This window comes from Mastigoproctus giganteus, chromosome 4, assembly GCF_048544385.1.
Source record: "Mastigoproctus giganteus isolate SK-2022 chromosome 4, ASM4854438v1, whole genome shotgun sequence".
Classification (NCBI taxonomy): Eukaryota; Metazoa; Arthropoda; class Arachnida; order Uropygi; family Thelyphonidae; genus Mastigoproctus; species Mastigoproctus giganteus.
Window position 1 is genome coordinate 138,947,549 of NC_143578.1, and position 17,993 is coordinate 138,965,541.

Below are 17,993 nucleotides of genomic sequence, written 5' to 3' on the forward strand. Positions count from 1 at the left end.
TTTTAGAATCGTTTTTGCTTTCTAAAATTAGAATACAGTTAAATAAATGCGCTTTACTTTCGGAATAAAAACCGAGAATCAAAGTACTTTATTTATGCTATTTTTGGTATTAATTTTAATTTTATTTTTCCTATAATTTTATTATATGCAGTCACTGGTTGTTAGTTATATTTTTAAGCCATTTTATTTATTTCTGTATTGTTTTTGCTTTGCATTATGAAGTCTTCTATCGTTTTTAAGCAACAAATTTTAAAAAATAAATTCAATTTTAAAAATTACACCTTAAATAAAGGTAACGGGTTTTTTTTTTAAATTTTGTCTGATAGAATTTCAGTGCCTTTGTACGAGCACTGAAACAAGTGTAGAGTAACATTAGGTACATGGATATTATACTGCCGATTAGCTCGGTGGCAACTGTTTGTATTCGTTTCCCTCCATCGCAACTCTGCGGTAAAAATTAGTGATTATTTGCGCTGTATTTTGAATGACAGGTTACTTCTCTTGCATCAAATTTCTGTCATCTGCATTATGTAAGCCAGTGTTTCTCAACCTTTTCGTTGCTGCAGCACACTTTTAAAGAGGCTAGAATTGTGCGCCACACTACAGTCACTACTATATTCATATATGCACAAACAGGAAGTTATTCTGTCGGGTATATTTAAATAATACGCTTATTATTTGCGTAGTATAGGTGAACAGATCTAGTACTAGGAATCAAAACGTAACATCACATTGGCCGCCGGAAGGCGCTCGGATCAGGGCAGCGTAAATAAACGAATTTTTTTTTGTTTGAATTAATTTTATTATAAAACTTGAATTTATTATTATTATTTTTTTAAAATTTGTATTTTCCGCGGCACACTCGAAGCATACTCGCAGCACACAGGTTGAGAAACACTGAACTAAGCAGTCCAAATCCTGCTTGCCGCAAAAATACATACAAGGATAAGTTGGTTCTGCAAACTGCTTGTAATTATGGCTCAAAGTAGCTGTTACCCCAACCTGTATTTATAGAGAGAAAGCAACCTGTATGTATAGAGAGAACTATTTTAAATGTGAAAGCAGCTAAACGTAAGTTCTCAAGATGACTTCTGTCTTTTGCAATTTTGAAAAATAAAAAATTCAGATTTTCACTGGCCTTTAAAACTGACCTTCCAAGCAGAAGCCACTGAAATAAGCTGTCTGCATCCTTCTGAATTGATTGTCGTAAATATTTACTGTACCACAAAGCCGTTAAAATACTAATTGTCACCAATATGTCTATTGTATAAATGTATGCGGCATTTCTCCAATACTCAAAAAGAAACTTAGAAAGTTTCAAGCATTCAGCAACGAAGACTTTAAATCAGAATCATAAATGAATATTAAAGCTAACTAGGTGGAGTGTATAGTTTATACTCTCTTTTTTTCTTTTTAATTAAACCTAGAACAGCCATGTTAAATCACACTGATCAAAACGATGTATTTTGTGTAAAATTCAGTTTTATTTCCACAAATAACAAAACCTGATGCGCCAACAAATACTGTATTTTCATTTTTTTGTTAAACTTCGCAACCTAATAGGAGAAAAGGTGATTCAAACGGTGAAGTGACTCTGTGCCAGGGAAATAATGGGGTCGTACTTAAATGCAGGATTGTCTCAATTATATTGGAGTTACAACGTGGATTTGTTAAGGGGGGGGTGATCATGCCTGGTACCAATCTGTTTAGCTACTAGAAATTGTCACAAAGAAATTCGGTGCAGAACTAAGTACTGTATATGATAACAAAAGAATTTTTGGGTAAAGGAATGGTTAAGTAGCAAGAGATCAAGAGCGATTATAACTAGCTACTCTTCTTCATGGATTAATGTGATAAGCAGGATATTATAGTTCTTTTTTTTTTTAGTTCCCTTACTGTTTATGATATATGTATTTTATGCTTAATATCTGCTCTGATCATGCAGAAAGTGGGTAAGGCATTAAACAGGGAATGCTTCTCAAATGCAAGGCATTTGAGAAGTAGTAGTAATCCCAGGATCACATACCATTCGGCTAGCACCAAATTTAAAGCAGTCGTTAATTAAAAGGATTTTTGGGTAATTGTACAGAGCGACAAAAAGTTTCCTGAAGAGTGCAGCTGCTACAAAGGACAACTCATGGTTTTGGCCAGTGATAATGGGAACTTTACCAGTAGGGACAAAGAGGCGATTATCCCACTGGATTAAGCAGAGATTAGGTTACATCTTGAATATTGCATACAGGTTTTGAATCTTCATTTTAAGATGGGCATACACATATTGGAACGAGCGGTGTTGAGAAGGAATAGCAAGATTAGTTGCCTACACAAAAGGTATTATTACTAGCCAAGAGACTGGGTATCTGCGTGGAAACCTGTGTTCAAGGCTATAAAATGGTTGAGTGAACTAAAACACTAGCGTATCTTTGCTCTTTCTCAGACAAAACACACAAGGGAACATAAAGTTTAATTTGATAGGGGGAAAAAAAAACGAGATGCACTGTAGATGTGTGGAAATTTGCTTTCAGAAAGATAGTTAATATATCGGAATAAATTTACACCTAGTGTTATTAAAATAGGTGGTTTTAATAAATTGAATAAGTTATTAGGCAAATGAAGTGGGTAAAAATAGTTGTTTTTGTTGACTGATGCTGTTAAGCTTGTTTTCTTTTATCAATACTAATAATATTAATACCTTTTTTCATTCGAGCAATATTTTGGTATATTATATTTGAAAAACCGAAAGAAATTAAAACTACTAATATGACTAGAAACTATTAATCGTAAAATAGTACGCCGGATAATACGCATTCCAGCACTCTCTATTAAAGGTTGTTTGTTACATTTTTTACATATAAAACATCGATATATTTTGCTACTTATTTATAGTGCAATATTTCATTCTTTTGACGGGAATTTATGACTTTAGACTGCTCTTCGCACTCTTTTAAGTTTCTCTCAGTTTAAATCTGTGTTATAAGTAAACGATGATATATGAGCTGAGAATATATTTGTTCTCGTTATAATATTAACTACAACAACAACAAAAAAAGCGCTGGGATTTAAATTTTTTATTAGTAGTAATTATTGGCTATTACGGTAATCCTGCTGTTTATGGTGACAGTCTTGAAACATGACTTCTCGTTTGCAATTTCTGTGCACATACCAAGGCTACATTTCACGGCTTAATTTTCCTAGGAAATAGTGTAAGGTATCGAAGTTTAAAACCGTTATTCTTACACTCAGATTAATTTTGAAAATTTGAACTTTCTTATTTCATTAAAACTAAGAAAGCTCAAATGATGTACGGAAGTTTGTCTTCAGCCAGCCGGTGTTTCATGGTTACAACAAAGCTCCATCTGTTGCTGTGGAAGTGAGTGGTTTGAATAAATTCAGGGAAGAACTAGACAAATTCTTGGAGGGTATGGATGGATGAAGTGTGTAGTTTTTCTTGTTTTTTTCCTTTGACTGATAATTTATAAGTTTGCTTTCTTGCATCATTTGTTCTACTAATACTAAATGTTAAACGATTATGATATTCCTCAACCGTTGCATACTGAATCACTCTGAGTGGACAAGAATTTTGAACATCGAATGCAGTAGAATATTAAGCGTTTGTTAAAATATAAAATAAACGAAGAAATATAACAGTCAATCAGGAATGCCACTGGTAAGAAAAGGTAAGGCAGAAAAGTAGTTTCGCAAACCATATTTATTAAAACTATCATGGGTCAGTAAATTTCTGCCATGGACTTAGTGGGGCATGGCTTTGTTTGTGTTAAGTAGCCCTTACTCAAGTGATGTAATGCAATCATTACGCAGACTGCAGATCAATTTCCTTCTTCTTCTTCTTCTGGGCTCCCTCAAGTTTCTTCATCTTGTTTTATATTATTTCTTTGATAAAATCTGCTACTTGATTCATAACAAAAAATCTTTGTGTATCTGTACTTCAGCTTAATTTATTTCTTCAAAACTTTCTCAGGAAATTTTTGAAGAAATAAAAAATATAGCATCTAAATTTAAATCCAGGGATGTTATTTTGCTATTTTTTTATAAAGATTAAAATATAATCCTTAGTTATTAGAGGAATAAAAGTTAAATAAAATCATTATAACTGCCACGAACATTAATTTTTCAAACTTATTTATAGCGTGTATCGTGATTTCAGGTTTTATCTAGTAATATACAATATTTTCTTAAAAATTCAAAGGATGATCACTAACCATAAATAGCGTAAAATAATTAATACAAGAAATTGTTTAGAAATAGACGAATTCTTTAGCAGTTGATTGAAGTCGGTGTTCTGTTCTCTCGAGTGCATCTTTCTTTTTTCAATTTAAATGCATTCTGCTCCCTGAAAAGCACAATACTGATACATTTGATATAAGATGAGATGCCTACCCAGTAATGTACAAAAGAAAATAAAACATTTTCAAGTGTCAAAAATAGTTTATTTACAGAAAATATGACAAGTAGATCAGCTGAGAATGACTTAGGTTCTAGAGAAATTCTAGAGCAACTCGCTACTCAAATGAATCGTGTGTACTTGACAGATGATTTCATGAAAAATACAAGCATAATTTAAGTACTTTCTTCTCTTTACAGGATGAATGATTCTGTCTTCACATGGTATAAAAATATGTCCAAAAATGACTGTACATCTAAGATATAAGATCTTACACTAAGAAAGAAAACTAATTTATTTGATGAGCAAACCGCAGCTGCACCATTTTGAGATGGTCAGAAATCTATAAAATACACATTTTCCTCTGTCTGCTGCACCATCTGCTGCAGAAATCTTGATCGTGTTTAGTACAGAAGAAACAAGCCTGAACATACAGCGTTTATAAAAATACCAGCTTTCATTAGCTTACAGATATAGAAAATACTCTGTCACAAAAATATTTGGAAACTGTTTGCCGTTCTCAACAGCCTAGACCTACCCTGATGACCGCAATACATACACTGGACAGGAGTAAGTTGCGTGAAATACTTGTAAGCGGTTCTTCTGTTATCATTTAAGGTCCTGACGGTTTTATATCTGAGAGACCATAACATTTTGGCTACAAATATAAGGTACAAAAACATTTGCCTTCCAAATAACACTTTAAGACATTATATAACAGTACGTTTATGTAAGAAAAGACACAGTTACAGCATTCCACTGAAAAATCATGTTAGTAAGTGCTCTGAATAACTTCCTAAGAATAAAAGTTCTAGTGTTTCTTTTAATATTATCTACGAATGAATAAGCATTTAGTAAATACATTTACTTTATTTAACGTTAGGTACTTCTCGTGGTGTTCTGAATAAATAACAGTGAGGTTCAATAGTTTAGCTAATAATTAAATTATATCGTGAAATATAAAAGCGTACAAAGTTTTGTTTTGCTGTAGGACTTTTCCATTTATGAGTGTGCGTGTATAATCCTGAATATAATTCAGAAAGCAAATAAAATAAAGCAGCATTAGTGAGCAAAAATGGGGAAATCTATATAAATTAAATAAAACAGGACAAAAAAACAGTACTCTGGAAACAAGCAATGATAATAATCCCATCTCATTAATTCTCACTATCAAGCAAGCTGCCGAACATAATTCAGAATACATTGGTTGGATCTAATGATAAAGCTTGAGCTGTTGTGCAAACTTAAGTACAAAAAGAGAATGCAATCGAATTGAATATTTCTATATACCATGTTGTTTATCAAGGAATCACACTTATTATAGCGAGAGAAAAAAAAAGCTAATCATTATTGCACTTGTAACAAACTTAATTAAGCATTTATATATATATTTACTTCGTAACTTGGACAGATATAAAACATACTGGTATTTGTATAAGTTATCAAAATATTCTTCATGAGATTTAACAAGTGTCTAATTTGCGAATTATATAACAAATTTTCTCTAACACAGAAAATATTCTGTGTATCTTATTTTCATTCTAAAATTAATTATCTCTACATCACGAACAATTGTTTAATTATAAAAAGTAGAATTAATAACTACAGCACGTTTTAGAATTATATTGCCAGTTTCATTTTAAGAGTTTTCTTCTAAGATAAAGTTTACGTTATACATACACATAAATTGCACATCCATAATGAAAATACATTCTTGTTTATCCTCCATTATTGCATGTCCACTTGTACAGTTCATCGAAGGTGCTTTTTTAAGTGATTATAACTGATGCAAAAGAGTATCAGAAATTTAGCGAGAATTATTATTACTAATGAATATTTTGCGCTTAATGCTGATAGTAAATAAAATTTAAAAAAAAGAGAGAAAACGAGCGAGAGGGAGAAAGACTTATTGCGTTTATAATTCAATTAGTGTGGACATAAATTTCAGAATATAGATGCATGGGACTGCTGGAAACTTATATTCTAGGCACATTCTAGAGAGAGAGAAAAAAAGGGTGGGTATTATTCTAGAAGAAACATAGCAGGGAAGGTTGGGATTTTGCCAAGGCAAAGTTGCTAGTATGTGGGGGACGTAGTTGGCGGTCACCTCTGAGTATCAAATACTCCCTGTGTCTGGAAATAATACTGCTATATTTTGAAAACTTTCTATACCCGCGCTGTGTCATAAACATAAATATAATGATTATGTACTTCATTTTCACGTTTGATTGGTCGACAGACTTTGCCATTACTTTTTTTGGAAACAGTTTTTATTGACCGAACTTTTCTGCAACTTCAGAAATGAAATTCAAAACAGCTGACTATATATTTGGAGAGTTGCTCCATATTTGGAGAGTACTTCTTGAAATGCAATCAGCTACTGTCAAAGTTAGGAAATAATCATCTCTTGGAACAAATACTCTACTGTTCCTCGCTGCGCTACTTATTCTAGCGAAATGATAAGACTAGTGGAACCACATCCTGCAGATGATTATATTTGTAAATTGTCTTTAAATTATACTACAACATCCATCTCTGTTTCCTCACTCGAATTAGTTAATATTTTCCACGGACTGATGTACGTTTAAGCTTAATGTTAAGTAGTACAACATTGGGCATTCACTGTGCATATCAAATGAACAAGATATCCGAAATAAACATTTCTTTTTGTATATCCATCATTATCTGCTTCATCGAGCACTTCAATGTTGACATAAAAGTATTTCTTTAATTGTAAAATTGAATGCCCAAAAAGTATTTAATTTTCTGCTATGATTTTATGAAATTTTATTCAAAAGGATCATGTATGCTGTTTGAGTAATTCGACTGCCCGTTTGAGAATGTCGTAATATGCTACGTAAGGTGTACGAGGATAATTTAGCTCAGCAATCGTTTCATAATTAAGGAATAATGAATATATGTAACGGCACAGATTCCGAATTTCAATTATTAAGGTGTCTCTTGCTTAATCTAATCTAAATATATTTTTAGCTGTGCTAATTTAAGTCTAAAGAAATATATATTTCTGTTTGACATATTAAACAAACCTCGATTTTGAAAATGGTTACGTCAAAACGGCATGGACTGTATCAGTCTAGATTCACCTTAGCCTAGAAACTATATCAGCCTAAATTCTACAAGGAAAATATACATTAATTTGAGCTTTTATACTGTCTTACAGACCTATGTGGCACAAATATCATAATGCGCACAGTTCTCGAGCTTTTGTTCTAACAGACTCGCTGTTACTAAAATCACACACACACACAACACATAGTTCATTTAAAAAATCACCTGAACTGCGTTACATTTGTTCACATCACAGACTGCTACAACCTCTACAACTCGCGGTGACCGTTCACTCATCCCTGTAGAGCACTGCAGGCAACGGGACCACCGACAGCGATACCAGCTAGTGGATAAACCGCGCAATTTAAGCGGAACCTGGAGTTTCCATAGTTGGCAACTACGAAGTTGTTCGAAGCATTTCCTAAACACCTGTAGTTCTTCTAGTCCAACCATCAGCTGGTCATAGGGCCTGACTTAGCATGATCTGGCATCCCCATCTGGCGTGCGTTAGAACTTCCTGTTTCAGGCTGCACACCTGTTCCCTCAATTTCGTGGCGTGGGCGACGAGGTTCGTGTTCTCTCCCTTTAACTGCTTCACCTTTGACTCCAATCGGGATATCCTTTCAAGTTTCCTCCGTCGACACTTGCTGGCTGCGATTCGATTCCTCAGTCGCTTTCGTTCCAACTTTATCCTCTCCTGATCCTCCATGTCAATGGGAGAAAGGGGTGGACTGACGACGACACTCGGTACCGTCTGAGGTTCCTCTTTTATCGGCATATAGCCGTTTGTAATGGACTGATAACTGCCACCTCCTACCGAGGAGGTCACTGGCACGCTGCACACAGACGATGTCACCGGAGTCAGAGTATTGAGGACAGGGACTGCGGTGGACGGCATATGTTGCGGAGGAAAAGCAACTCGTCCGTGTTGAGAAACGGGCGGCGGCTGACAAGGTAGGACGGAACACGAGGTGGTGCTTGTACTCACTGCGGGATGAGGCACGATGGTGTTCTGCGGAATATTGTCATTAGAAAGGGCCTGAGCTATGACCATTACCTGATTCGGATCGCAGTTCTGATGTAACTGTGCTAAAGCGTCCACAAATCCTCGTGCGTACTGTTCCTGCTCTTCGGTGGCTGATTTCTGGAAGGGAAAATGAGTCTCTGTAGGTGTTGGTGTTGTCGTGACGAGACCGCTCTGCGAGATGATAATCCTCTCCAGCTCTGGAGTTCCTATTTTCAACATGTTCACATCTGGGGAGGTGAGGAGCGCATTAAAACTTTGCTTGTTGCTGGACACCGCACTCGAATTCAGATCTAGGGTCATGGTATTTTTTAGATGTCGAATTTCTTCCCGACTTGGGAAGTGCGAGTCGTCATAAAACGTTGTATCCATCATTTGACTAAGCGTGTAGGAGGTAGGCCCGAACCTCGCGACTAACACATGCACTGTGGTGACTCACTGGCCGCTCTTGTCAATAAACACACGCTGGCTAGGAACACCGCCGACCGACGTCGTCACTCAGGCTTGCTTCGCTTTTGCCGACTGCGGGTATGACTCATTAGCCTGGTTGGCTTCCTTATATAGTGACTCATCGTGCTGGAGGGGATGATGTCACCTACCCCTCGTTTCACTGGCTGACAGCCAGCTCTACGTCACCCAAGGTTAAGTTCCGGAGCACCGCAGTTACTCAGAACGGTGACGTTGCAACCTATGCTCCAACCACTACTTCCGGTGGGTGCAGCAATCATGGGGGCGTATGAGGCTTTACTAGACCTGTATCCTTGCGCCTAGGGAGACCGGAAAGAGATATAAAGTTGTCCTTGACTAGTTTTTTGTGTATACGTGTGGGCTGATGGCTAAACCGCGCTTCGTTAGTATTCGCGACTCTTGCATTATGGGGAAAGACTGGCATTTTCTACGAATTTCAGCCTTAGGGTTATACGGAAACACTGTAAGATTAAATGAACGGAAATGATTTTTTTTAGGATATACGTTTTACTCTTTAGTTCGCTTTTCAGATTAATCGATTTAGCCGTAAATGGCGATCCTTTTTCCTACTCTCATTTCCGGAGGATTAAACTTCAACGTATTAAATATATTTATTTCCATTGTTACGTGTTGGATAACGCGGTTACTGTTCTGACACTGAAAACAGAGAAATCTAAGTTATTGGCTATTCAAATGATAACCATATTTACTAAGATAAGATAATCGTAAAAGAAATTATTGTGAACTTTTACTGGGTATATGTCAACAACTGTTTACTGTTGTTGACATACCGGTTGGAAATATGGATTTTGATAGGAGTGTTAAATAGAGGACACAGACTTAGTTCTCCTAGATTCGTCCATTTGGATTTTTTTCCCCTTTCATTTCTGGGCAGTTTCAGTTAAGTTTGTTGAGTGTTCATTGTTATGAGGAGATTTTGCCTCTTTATTCTGGATAAAGAGTTCACAAACATTCGGCAATACTCTAGGATGAATCAATTGGCCTGTCCAGCAGGCCAATTGATTGTATTGAGAGTATACAAGAAAATTGTATACTCTCTTGGCTCTGAAAAAAACAACTTAGGTTATGTCAAGAATGAATCAATTATTCCTCACTGTAAATGCTCAAATGATGCAACCTTCTTCTTGTTTTGCTGATATTTATGGGGAAAAAAATAAAACGATATCGAATTTAGATGTATCTGATAACCGAATTTGCAGGACCGCTGCGTAATATGGCCTTGGGGATACCTATTAGCGATAGGGGCCGCTCGAAAACAACCGAATTTATATATAAACAGATGATTCATCAAATCATCTCATTAACTCGTGATAAGGGAATCTTGCCTAAACTTGTTCTGCCAGGTAGACGCTGGCAAAGCTCTGTTGGAGAACCATCGCAGAATAACTATCAGGCTTTACAACTACTGTATTATTTTTAGATATTACTATCGTGTTACAACAACAGTTAGGCATGCCTTTTCAAATAAACACGCTGTTTAGTTTCTTTTTGTTTTGGAAACATAATTGATTGTCCAAATTTAGGCGTTTGAATTTTTATTTCATAATAATTTGCGTTATAAATTGTCAGTATTAAAATTAAAAATATATAAAATGCCCTCGTAAATGTTTCTTGTAAAGTATATGATTGGGATTCATTTTAGAACTAGAGAACCTTTGAAAATATGATAAATGACTAGAGATTTTGTTGTGCTTCTTAATCTGCGAAATGTGTGTGAGAAGGCCGCGATCGTTTTGGCAAAGGTGTGTATTTGGGTATTAATACTTACTGAGTTCGTAAGTATTGTAAGCGTTGTTATATTATAAATTTATAATAAAGATAATAATGATCCTATTTCTTGTCATCTGTCATAAAGTTATATAATTACATAATGAGGAAAATGATATCCAGGTGGACAGGAAAGGTTTACTTTAAAACTGTTTCGTAGCATCGCACGCATAATTCTAATTGAAATCAGTCACCGCTTTTAATATTAACAGAAAACGGCATTAAAAACATTAGCACTATCTAACTAATTGGAAGAGGGGATCTACGTGATTGTTCATCATTGTGAGATAATTAATTGAGACTACATTATTATATCACGTGGTAGACTTAAGAGGCCTGAAGACGAGAAACAGTAAGTTCCCGAAACGTAGCCAGAATTGTTTATGTGTTTAGCATTGGGTTTTTCAGTTGTTCAAATTGTAGCATTTCAATAATAAATTACTTAAATCTACCACGGGATATATATATAATAGTGTAGTTTCGATTAATTAATTATCTCACAATCAGCAGTGATTGATATACTGCTGATTCTGAGAAGGTCTCTTCAAAACTGATTTCATCACAATCAGCTCTGAAGAGACCTTTAAACTTATTGCGCATTTTACATGCATTGACGTATTGCTACGTATATTACATTTGTCTATGAATTCGTCAGAGACAAACTTCGGGATATTTCTATATTAAAATACTCCACTTGAGTTGGGTAATTTTGCACTGTATTTAATTATTATTATTTTTTTAATTTATGTAATCAACGTTTATCTAAAGATGGCTGCACCCTTAAATACGGATAAATTACACAACATAGACTGACATTTAGAAATAAAATCCAGGCATTGTTCCTACACCACTTCACCGAGTTCCAAGTGAACCTAAGTTCATCACGATAGCAACTCAATCGGTCACAAATAGAGCTGGAACCATTGCAGAATACCCCAGCTTTGTCAGTACCTATTAAGAAGTACGTAGTCGGATACCAAGTGAAGAGCAGGAGTAATAAGGAGAGGCTACAACAGCCTCTCCTTATTACCTGCTGACTTATTGGATTTCTAATGCAAGGAAGTCTTGTACAGGATCCTCTCCGATGATATGACTTGTTGCAATAAACCATCTCATCATCAATTTCTAAGGTATTAAATATGTCAAGGGAATTGTAATATGAATGGAATAGAAATATCCTTTCAAGGAGATTGGTTATTCCTGCTATGCTTCCATCTTTCGTACCGTGGCAAGTCAAAAGTGGGATGTATCTGCTCAGCTCATCACAAAATGGATACATTTTGCGATGAGCTGTGCAGTGAGAACACGGTTTTTAATAATCACCTGCTGCTTCCATGGTATCGTATTCAAGTTGACATGGAGAGTGGCATGTGAAAGAGCTGAAGGGTTAGTCAGTAACCCTGCTCATCCTTCGATGAATGCAATATTGAATCCCAACGCGAGACTTCAGATATGTGTCGGAGTCGAGGACCAAGTAATTGAGACATAAAGTAGAGCGAGCATAAGGCACCTCTGGATACAAAATCGTATCCAGGTATCATCGTAAGGGAGGGGGGTGAATGGCGATCAGGTTTTTAACTATTTTTTTTTTTATATGCATTAAACACAAAAAAATGACAATAATATATTATTTCCAAACATTTGGCAATACAACATACGGAGCTTTTTCTTTAATTTCGAATTTTTGGGTAAGGGGGAATATTTCCTCTCTGCTCCCCCTGAATACGCCCCTGTCTGGATGTACTGTTGTTGTTGTTGTAGGGTTTTTAGGCGCATCAGCTATTTAGACCATGTAGCGTCGTATGCACACTGAGTTAATTTTGTATTAGCAACACCTACCTAATACCTCGCGGGGCCACCTTTTGCCCGTAATACAGCCCGCACGCTTCTTGGCACCGATTTCACAATGGCAGGAATCCTGTGGTAGTGCTGGTAAGCTTCAGTGAGGAGTTCCTGTCTGCACCTCTTTGCATTTGCTTATTCAATTGGACACATAATGCATATTCAATTGAACACACGTGGGCACTGAGAAGTAAAACGCCCTCCCAAGAATTTTTGGGAGTTTGCTATCGATATGAAAAGCATGACCCCTCACCCCAAACAAAATTTTTTGTTGCGCCACTGACTGGACATTTATGTATCATTAAATGATTTAAAATTTGGTTTGAGTGCAAAAAGAGCTCATGGGAAAGATAAGACAGACTAAAGAGCAGAGATAAAGTATCGGAAATTCCACACATATCACAAAGAAGGAAATTGTCTCCGTGTCGCTGCGACCATCTTAGTCGATTAATCTCGAACAGAGAGGATTCCTGATTTCATTAAAATGGGTTTCTTTTCATTTTAAGGAAAAAATAAATTTTAATATTAATGTGTTCTTAAAATTAGGAATGATTCTTTAATAAAATCATAAAAAAAAACACGTTGGTCTACATTTTTGAAACCATTGTTCTTATAATTCACAATGCTTTTCGGAACTTTGTGCAGATTCTCAAGAATACCGAAAATTCAATAAATTTCTGTGCTTGTAATTTTCACATTACAAATAAGGCTTGCCAATTGTTCTTCTGTTGCCTGCTGTACATAAAACCGAACTGAAGAATCCAGTGCCATTTTTCGAGTTTTTTTTTTTTTTTTTCAATCTACTTCATAAAAATTGTGATTTTTCTTTTATTTCATAATATATGTAGTTCGTGTACTAGATGATGATATCCTTTTTGCAATCTTTATTTTGCCTTAAACTTTATACAAACTGATGCTATGCATACTTGTCTTGAGTATAAGTAGTCTTGGGGCTTTCCGTCCTAGATTATTACGCTTTAAGTTAATACGTAATAATTAATGTGTATAAATTGTAATAAAACAATAAAATGTGTATAAAACATTAATAAAACAATAAAATGTAATAAAACAATAAAATGTAATAAAACAATAAAAATATGAGTAAAATGAAAATTAAAATAAAAGTGAAACAACTTACAAGCAGAAGTCGAAATGGAAAATACGTGAAATTACTGACGCTTGTGAAGAACTGAAACAGCGTTACGGTGTGCGAAAGTCCGAAGGCCCTGCTCACAACCATTGCTCGACCGAGTCGCAGTTGATGATGTCCATAAATGAAGCGGAAAGCTGCTATCTTCAGAGATAAATGTATCAACCAAATAGTGTGGGTTGGTCCTTCTGTGTTTGAATATTTACTAGGTTCAAAGAAAAGCATTCGTTAACTTTATCACTATTAAGGAAACTAAGAACAAAGACATAATGTAATCACCTACCGATAGCAGAATCTGCTACAGGAAAGTGGCTACATTATGTCTTCTTTTCCCATTAAGTATATCTTGTCGGGTTTAGGATCCAATAGATCACCATTCCATCTTCATTCTTCTTTGCCTTCTTAGAATAACTCACGGGGGGAACCCCATTCCCTCCGCTTGAGATCGTTCGACTACAGCCTCGACTGAAGAGCGCTTTAGAAATATCTCCAATCGTCGACGGGAATCGAACCAAGACGTCTCCAAATGAATGGCAGACAACGATCCTTAACGGTTAGTCTGAAAATAACTTCTAGTAATTAACTCGGAAGACTCTCCCATTGTGTGAAGTTTGCAATGACACTTACGAAATTTAAATTTGGAGTTATGATTTAAATTAGAATTCATAAAGAATTTAAATTAACAAATTCGGCGAAATTCAGGATTATGGATAGATATAAATGCGTACAAGTTAGTGCAATTACATCAGATCTGTTCGTAGCTAACTACTAAATAGTTATACGATTGGCATCATTATGTATATCCCTGTGAATACCTTCACAATGAGTTGCCATGATATTGCACTACCTCGAATAAGTAACTCTTCACCATAGAAGACTATTGTTACTTATTCTCGGTGGATGCCACCACCCAGACGGCACCGTTTCGGAGCTGATTGGCTCCTCCTCTTCCTCCTCGGTGGGTGGGCAGGCACCCTGGTGTTACAATGATAGCAAAGCAGTTGCGAAGTATAACTCCACAATATGAGAGATGCCTGATAGTGTGTAGTAATTTGAATTACATCGCAATTTAACGCAAAAGCCTCAGGTTGCGTTAATAGTTAACATGCGTACAAGTTATTATGTATGTTAACTAACTTCTACTCATGTTAACTCTACGCACGCAGCCTGAGGCTTTTGCCTAAATTACGATGTAATTCTGATAGATATTAATAATAAAATCATCGTACAAAAATATCATAATAAAAGAAACAGTATTGCATCATAATTTAATACCCAAAATAAATATCCATATCTTATAAAACACTTAATAAAATAAATTATATTAATTAATGAAATTTCTGAAAGAGCCGCTTATGTTTTAGACTGTATAATTTCATTATTGAATCTTGGCTTACTCACCGGTCAGATTACAGATATACATCAAATTATAGTAAATTTCTTCACGCAGAAAGTGGTAATCATTATATTGTATATCGCAAAAAATTTTGAAAAATTGCGCAGTGGCCTCTGTTCTTGAAATTTATGTGGGCATCCGTAATTCTTTGATACACTTGTAATATATAATCAATTCTTCCAGCAGGCGAGGAAATCGATTATATATTACATATAACACATACAGGTAATGCACAAAAAAAAACCCTTTGAAGTAACAGGTGTTATTAATGGTTAGATGTATATATTATGCAGAATGTCGAATGAAATACTGTCATAGCACAGTATATATATACTGTGGGATTAGTAGCGGCGATTTGGACAGCATGCTTAAATAATAGAGTAGTTTATCGTACTCTATTATAAAGTTGGGAGTCAGCTATGATATGGTGGACTGTAAGTTAAATATGACAGTTCAGCCACAAAAAAAAAAAAAGAAAAAAAAAGTGGATCCGAGGCAGACATTAGTTAAAAATGAGTAAAGTGTGAATGACCTATCCTTAGTCTTGCAAGCGTGGTTTCTTCTTTTCAATTCGAGCGAAAACTGGATGGCCAAGGCTGAAGAATTACGTTTAACCCGAAGGAGTTTGTCGTTTTCTTGACTTCGCCAGTTGGTCTGTTAGTGATTTATATTTCGAATCATTACAAGGCTTTTACAGTCTTAAAAGGAACTGTAAAAGAAGTGTCAGTTTGTCTCACAGTAAATTCAACTGCAAGGTTAACGTTCTCATTGCCAACCATGGCTAGGAACCCAACAATACTTTACAACCTTCAGCTAGTTAGGCCAGCATGTTCTGAATATCATTAAGTAGGATAATTTGATGTTTTCTTTGTTTTTGCAAGGTGGGTACTAAGTGTTTATGATACTAACTGATGCAATACCATAGATTCCAAGGCCTTTCTATTGGACGAAGTTTAGCAGTGAAGATACTACATTATATAAAGATAATTGGATGGAAAACTGAAGAACAAAAGCAGCATCGACATAGAGATCAGAGTTGCAGCCATCCGTGTATGTCTAAGAATGTTTTGTATGATTCATGTTTTGTAGTTAGTAATTTATGAAGCTCTCTGTTTGATATTCTGTTGAGCAAGGGTTGTTTTCCCAATTCTTCAAGAGACAGATCACATACTGTGGGGAAAGTAAACCCTACAGAAAGTGATCTGTAAATGGAACTAGCTGTGATGGTTAATTTAGAAAGATCTAGCTGCGCGTTTCAAGTAATGAGTGAAGACATAAGCCAGCCTGCTGATTCATTCATGGATAGGCGGCGTACAAGTTCTCCCAATCGGAAGTAAATAGATACATCCAAGTTGGATGCATGGATTGAACTTTTGATTTGGATAGCGTAATTTAATAGTCAATTTGTAGTTTTAGAGAGAGTGGAAGATCGTGAGTCTCAGGCTAAATACTTTGTACAGGAGATGTGTGGTGAGGTCCAAGAGCAAGACTATGGCGATCAGCATCCCAGGACAAAGAAGGACGAGAATCACCTTGAAACAGGTGGTTCGAAGCTGTTGGATAATTGTCAAGAAAGGTCAATTTTTTTTGTTTAACGTTAGACCAAAAAATCGGATAGTAGGTACGATGGAAATGCTGTTAATGACAAGTTCATTAAGCTAACAGTGATACTTCATGCATGGTTGTCATATCAAGTAAAATTCTTGTCATTTTTTTTTAGAAAATTCTAAAATGCATTTCCATTTTCAGAGACCTAACATAGATAAATGAAATGGAATAAATATAAGGTGAAATGAATAAATATATGTAAAATTCAGAACCAACGTAACATATTTCTTTTTTACATAGGGGCGGAATTATAATTTTTTGCCTGAGGACGAAAAATAAATTAGCGATGATCCTGCTTTCATCTCAGATACTTTTCCAATGTTGCCTTGACATTTTCAAAGTTGACAGCGTGTATTTGTGTGACTTTGTTTATTTTTCCAACGGAGAAATAAACAAAGTCAGTTCCTACTCGTACTGGTTGCCTGTTGTGCATGTTTGCAAATGATGAATAATTTGCATAAATTCGCACGGTCGTTTCTATTTCTCATAAACCACTATGCACAGATTAATGAATTTTACGTGCGGCTTAACGCGTGAACACTTGCTCATTGGCTGTTTTAAAAACAGCCGTAATCTGAAGATATGTTGCATAAAATATTATTACTGTTAAATCCATATCCAGGGGTGATCAATATAAACACCAAAGTGCTGGTTAGAAGGAGTTTCATACTCACTTTATTATTTACTTTACTTAATTTATATGCTCATTTCTTACTTTCATCTCTTGCTTGTTAGTATTAGTAATAGCAAAAGATGCTAGGAAGCAAACTTACAGAGCATCAGCAAAAAATAAAACAAAAAACTATCCATATCGTTTGTCGGTCTTCTTTACTAAACAACAAATTTTTGGTCATATCTTGTTACAGGGATTGAAATTAAGTTTACTTTATAGATTTAAGGGTGCTAAACACAGAAATAGTGCTTAAAATGGCAAATTCACTCTTGTTTTCGAAAAAAAGTAGTTTTTATTATTATTATTATTATTTATTATTATTATTAAATCTGTTTATTGCTCTGCCGAAGAGCAATAAACAGATTTATACAATGCCTTGTATATTTAAAAAATACCTTGTATATGTATACAAGGTATTTTTTATTTATATGGCAGTAAGATTCCTTTTCGCCTTTCATTGCTCCAGCTTCGGGAGCATCCCTTTTCACTATCCAACAATAATCGGCTAACATGGCGGCACTCCATTTGCTTTTGTATCTTTGTTCCATCACTGCGATGTCTTGATGGAAGCGC

General features: G+C 35.4%; 1 protein-coding gene and 1 long non-coding RNA gene across 2 annotated transcripts in view; one reads left to right on the forward strand and one right to left on the reverse strand.

The window, feature by feature from the left end:
* Positions 1-17,993, forward strand: part of LOC150087092 (uncharacterized) — a 269,420-nt gene that overhangs the window by 180,755 nt on the left and 70,672 nt on the right. The gene's annotated exons all lie outside the window — the stretch shown is intronic.
* On the reverse strand, positions 6,017-9,012 carry LOC150087093 (transcription factor Jun-like). The gene has a single exon (XM_090372941.1). It carries the CDS (start codon positions 8,868-8,870, stop codon positions 7,932-7,934), a length of 939 nt encoding a protein of 312 aa, XP_090229067.1. The 5' UTR covers positions 8,871-9,012; the 3' UTR covers positions 6,017-7,931.

Bases quoted from the DNA above. Each gene is read 5' to 3' on its own strand.
- LOC150087093 (XM_090372941.1), bottom strand. From the start codon at position 8,870: ATGATGGATACAACGTTTTATGACGACTCGCACTTCCCAAGTCGGGAA.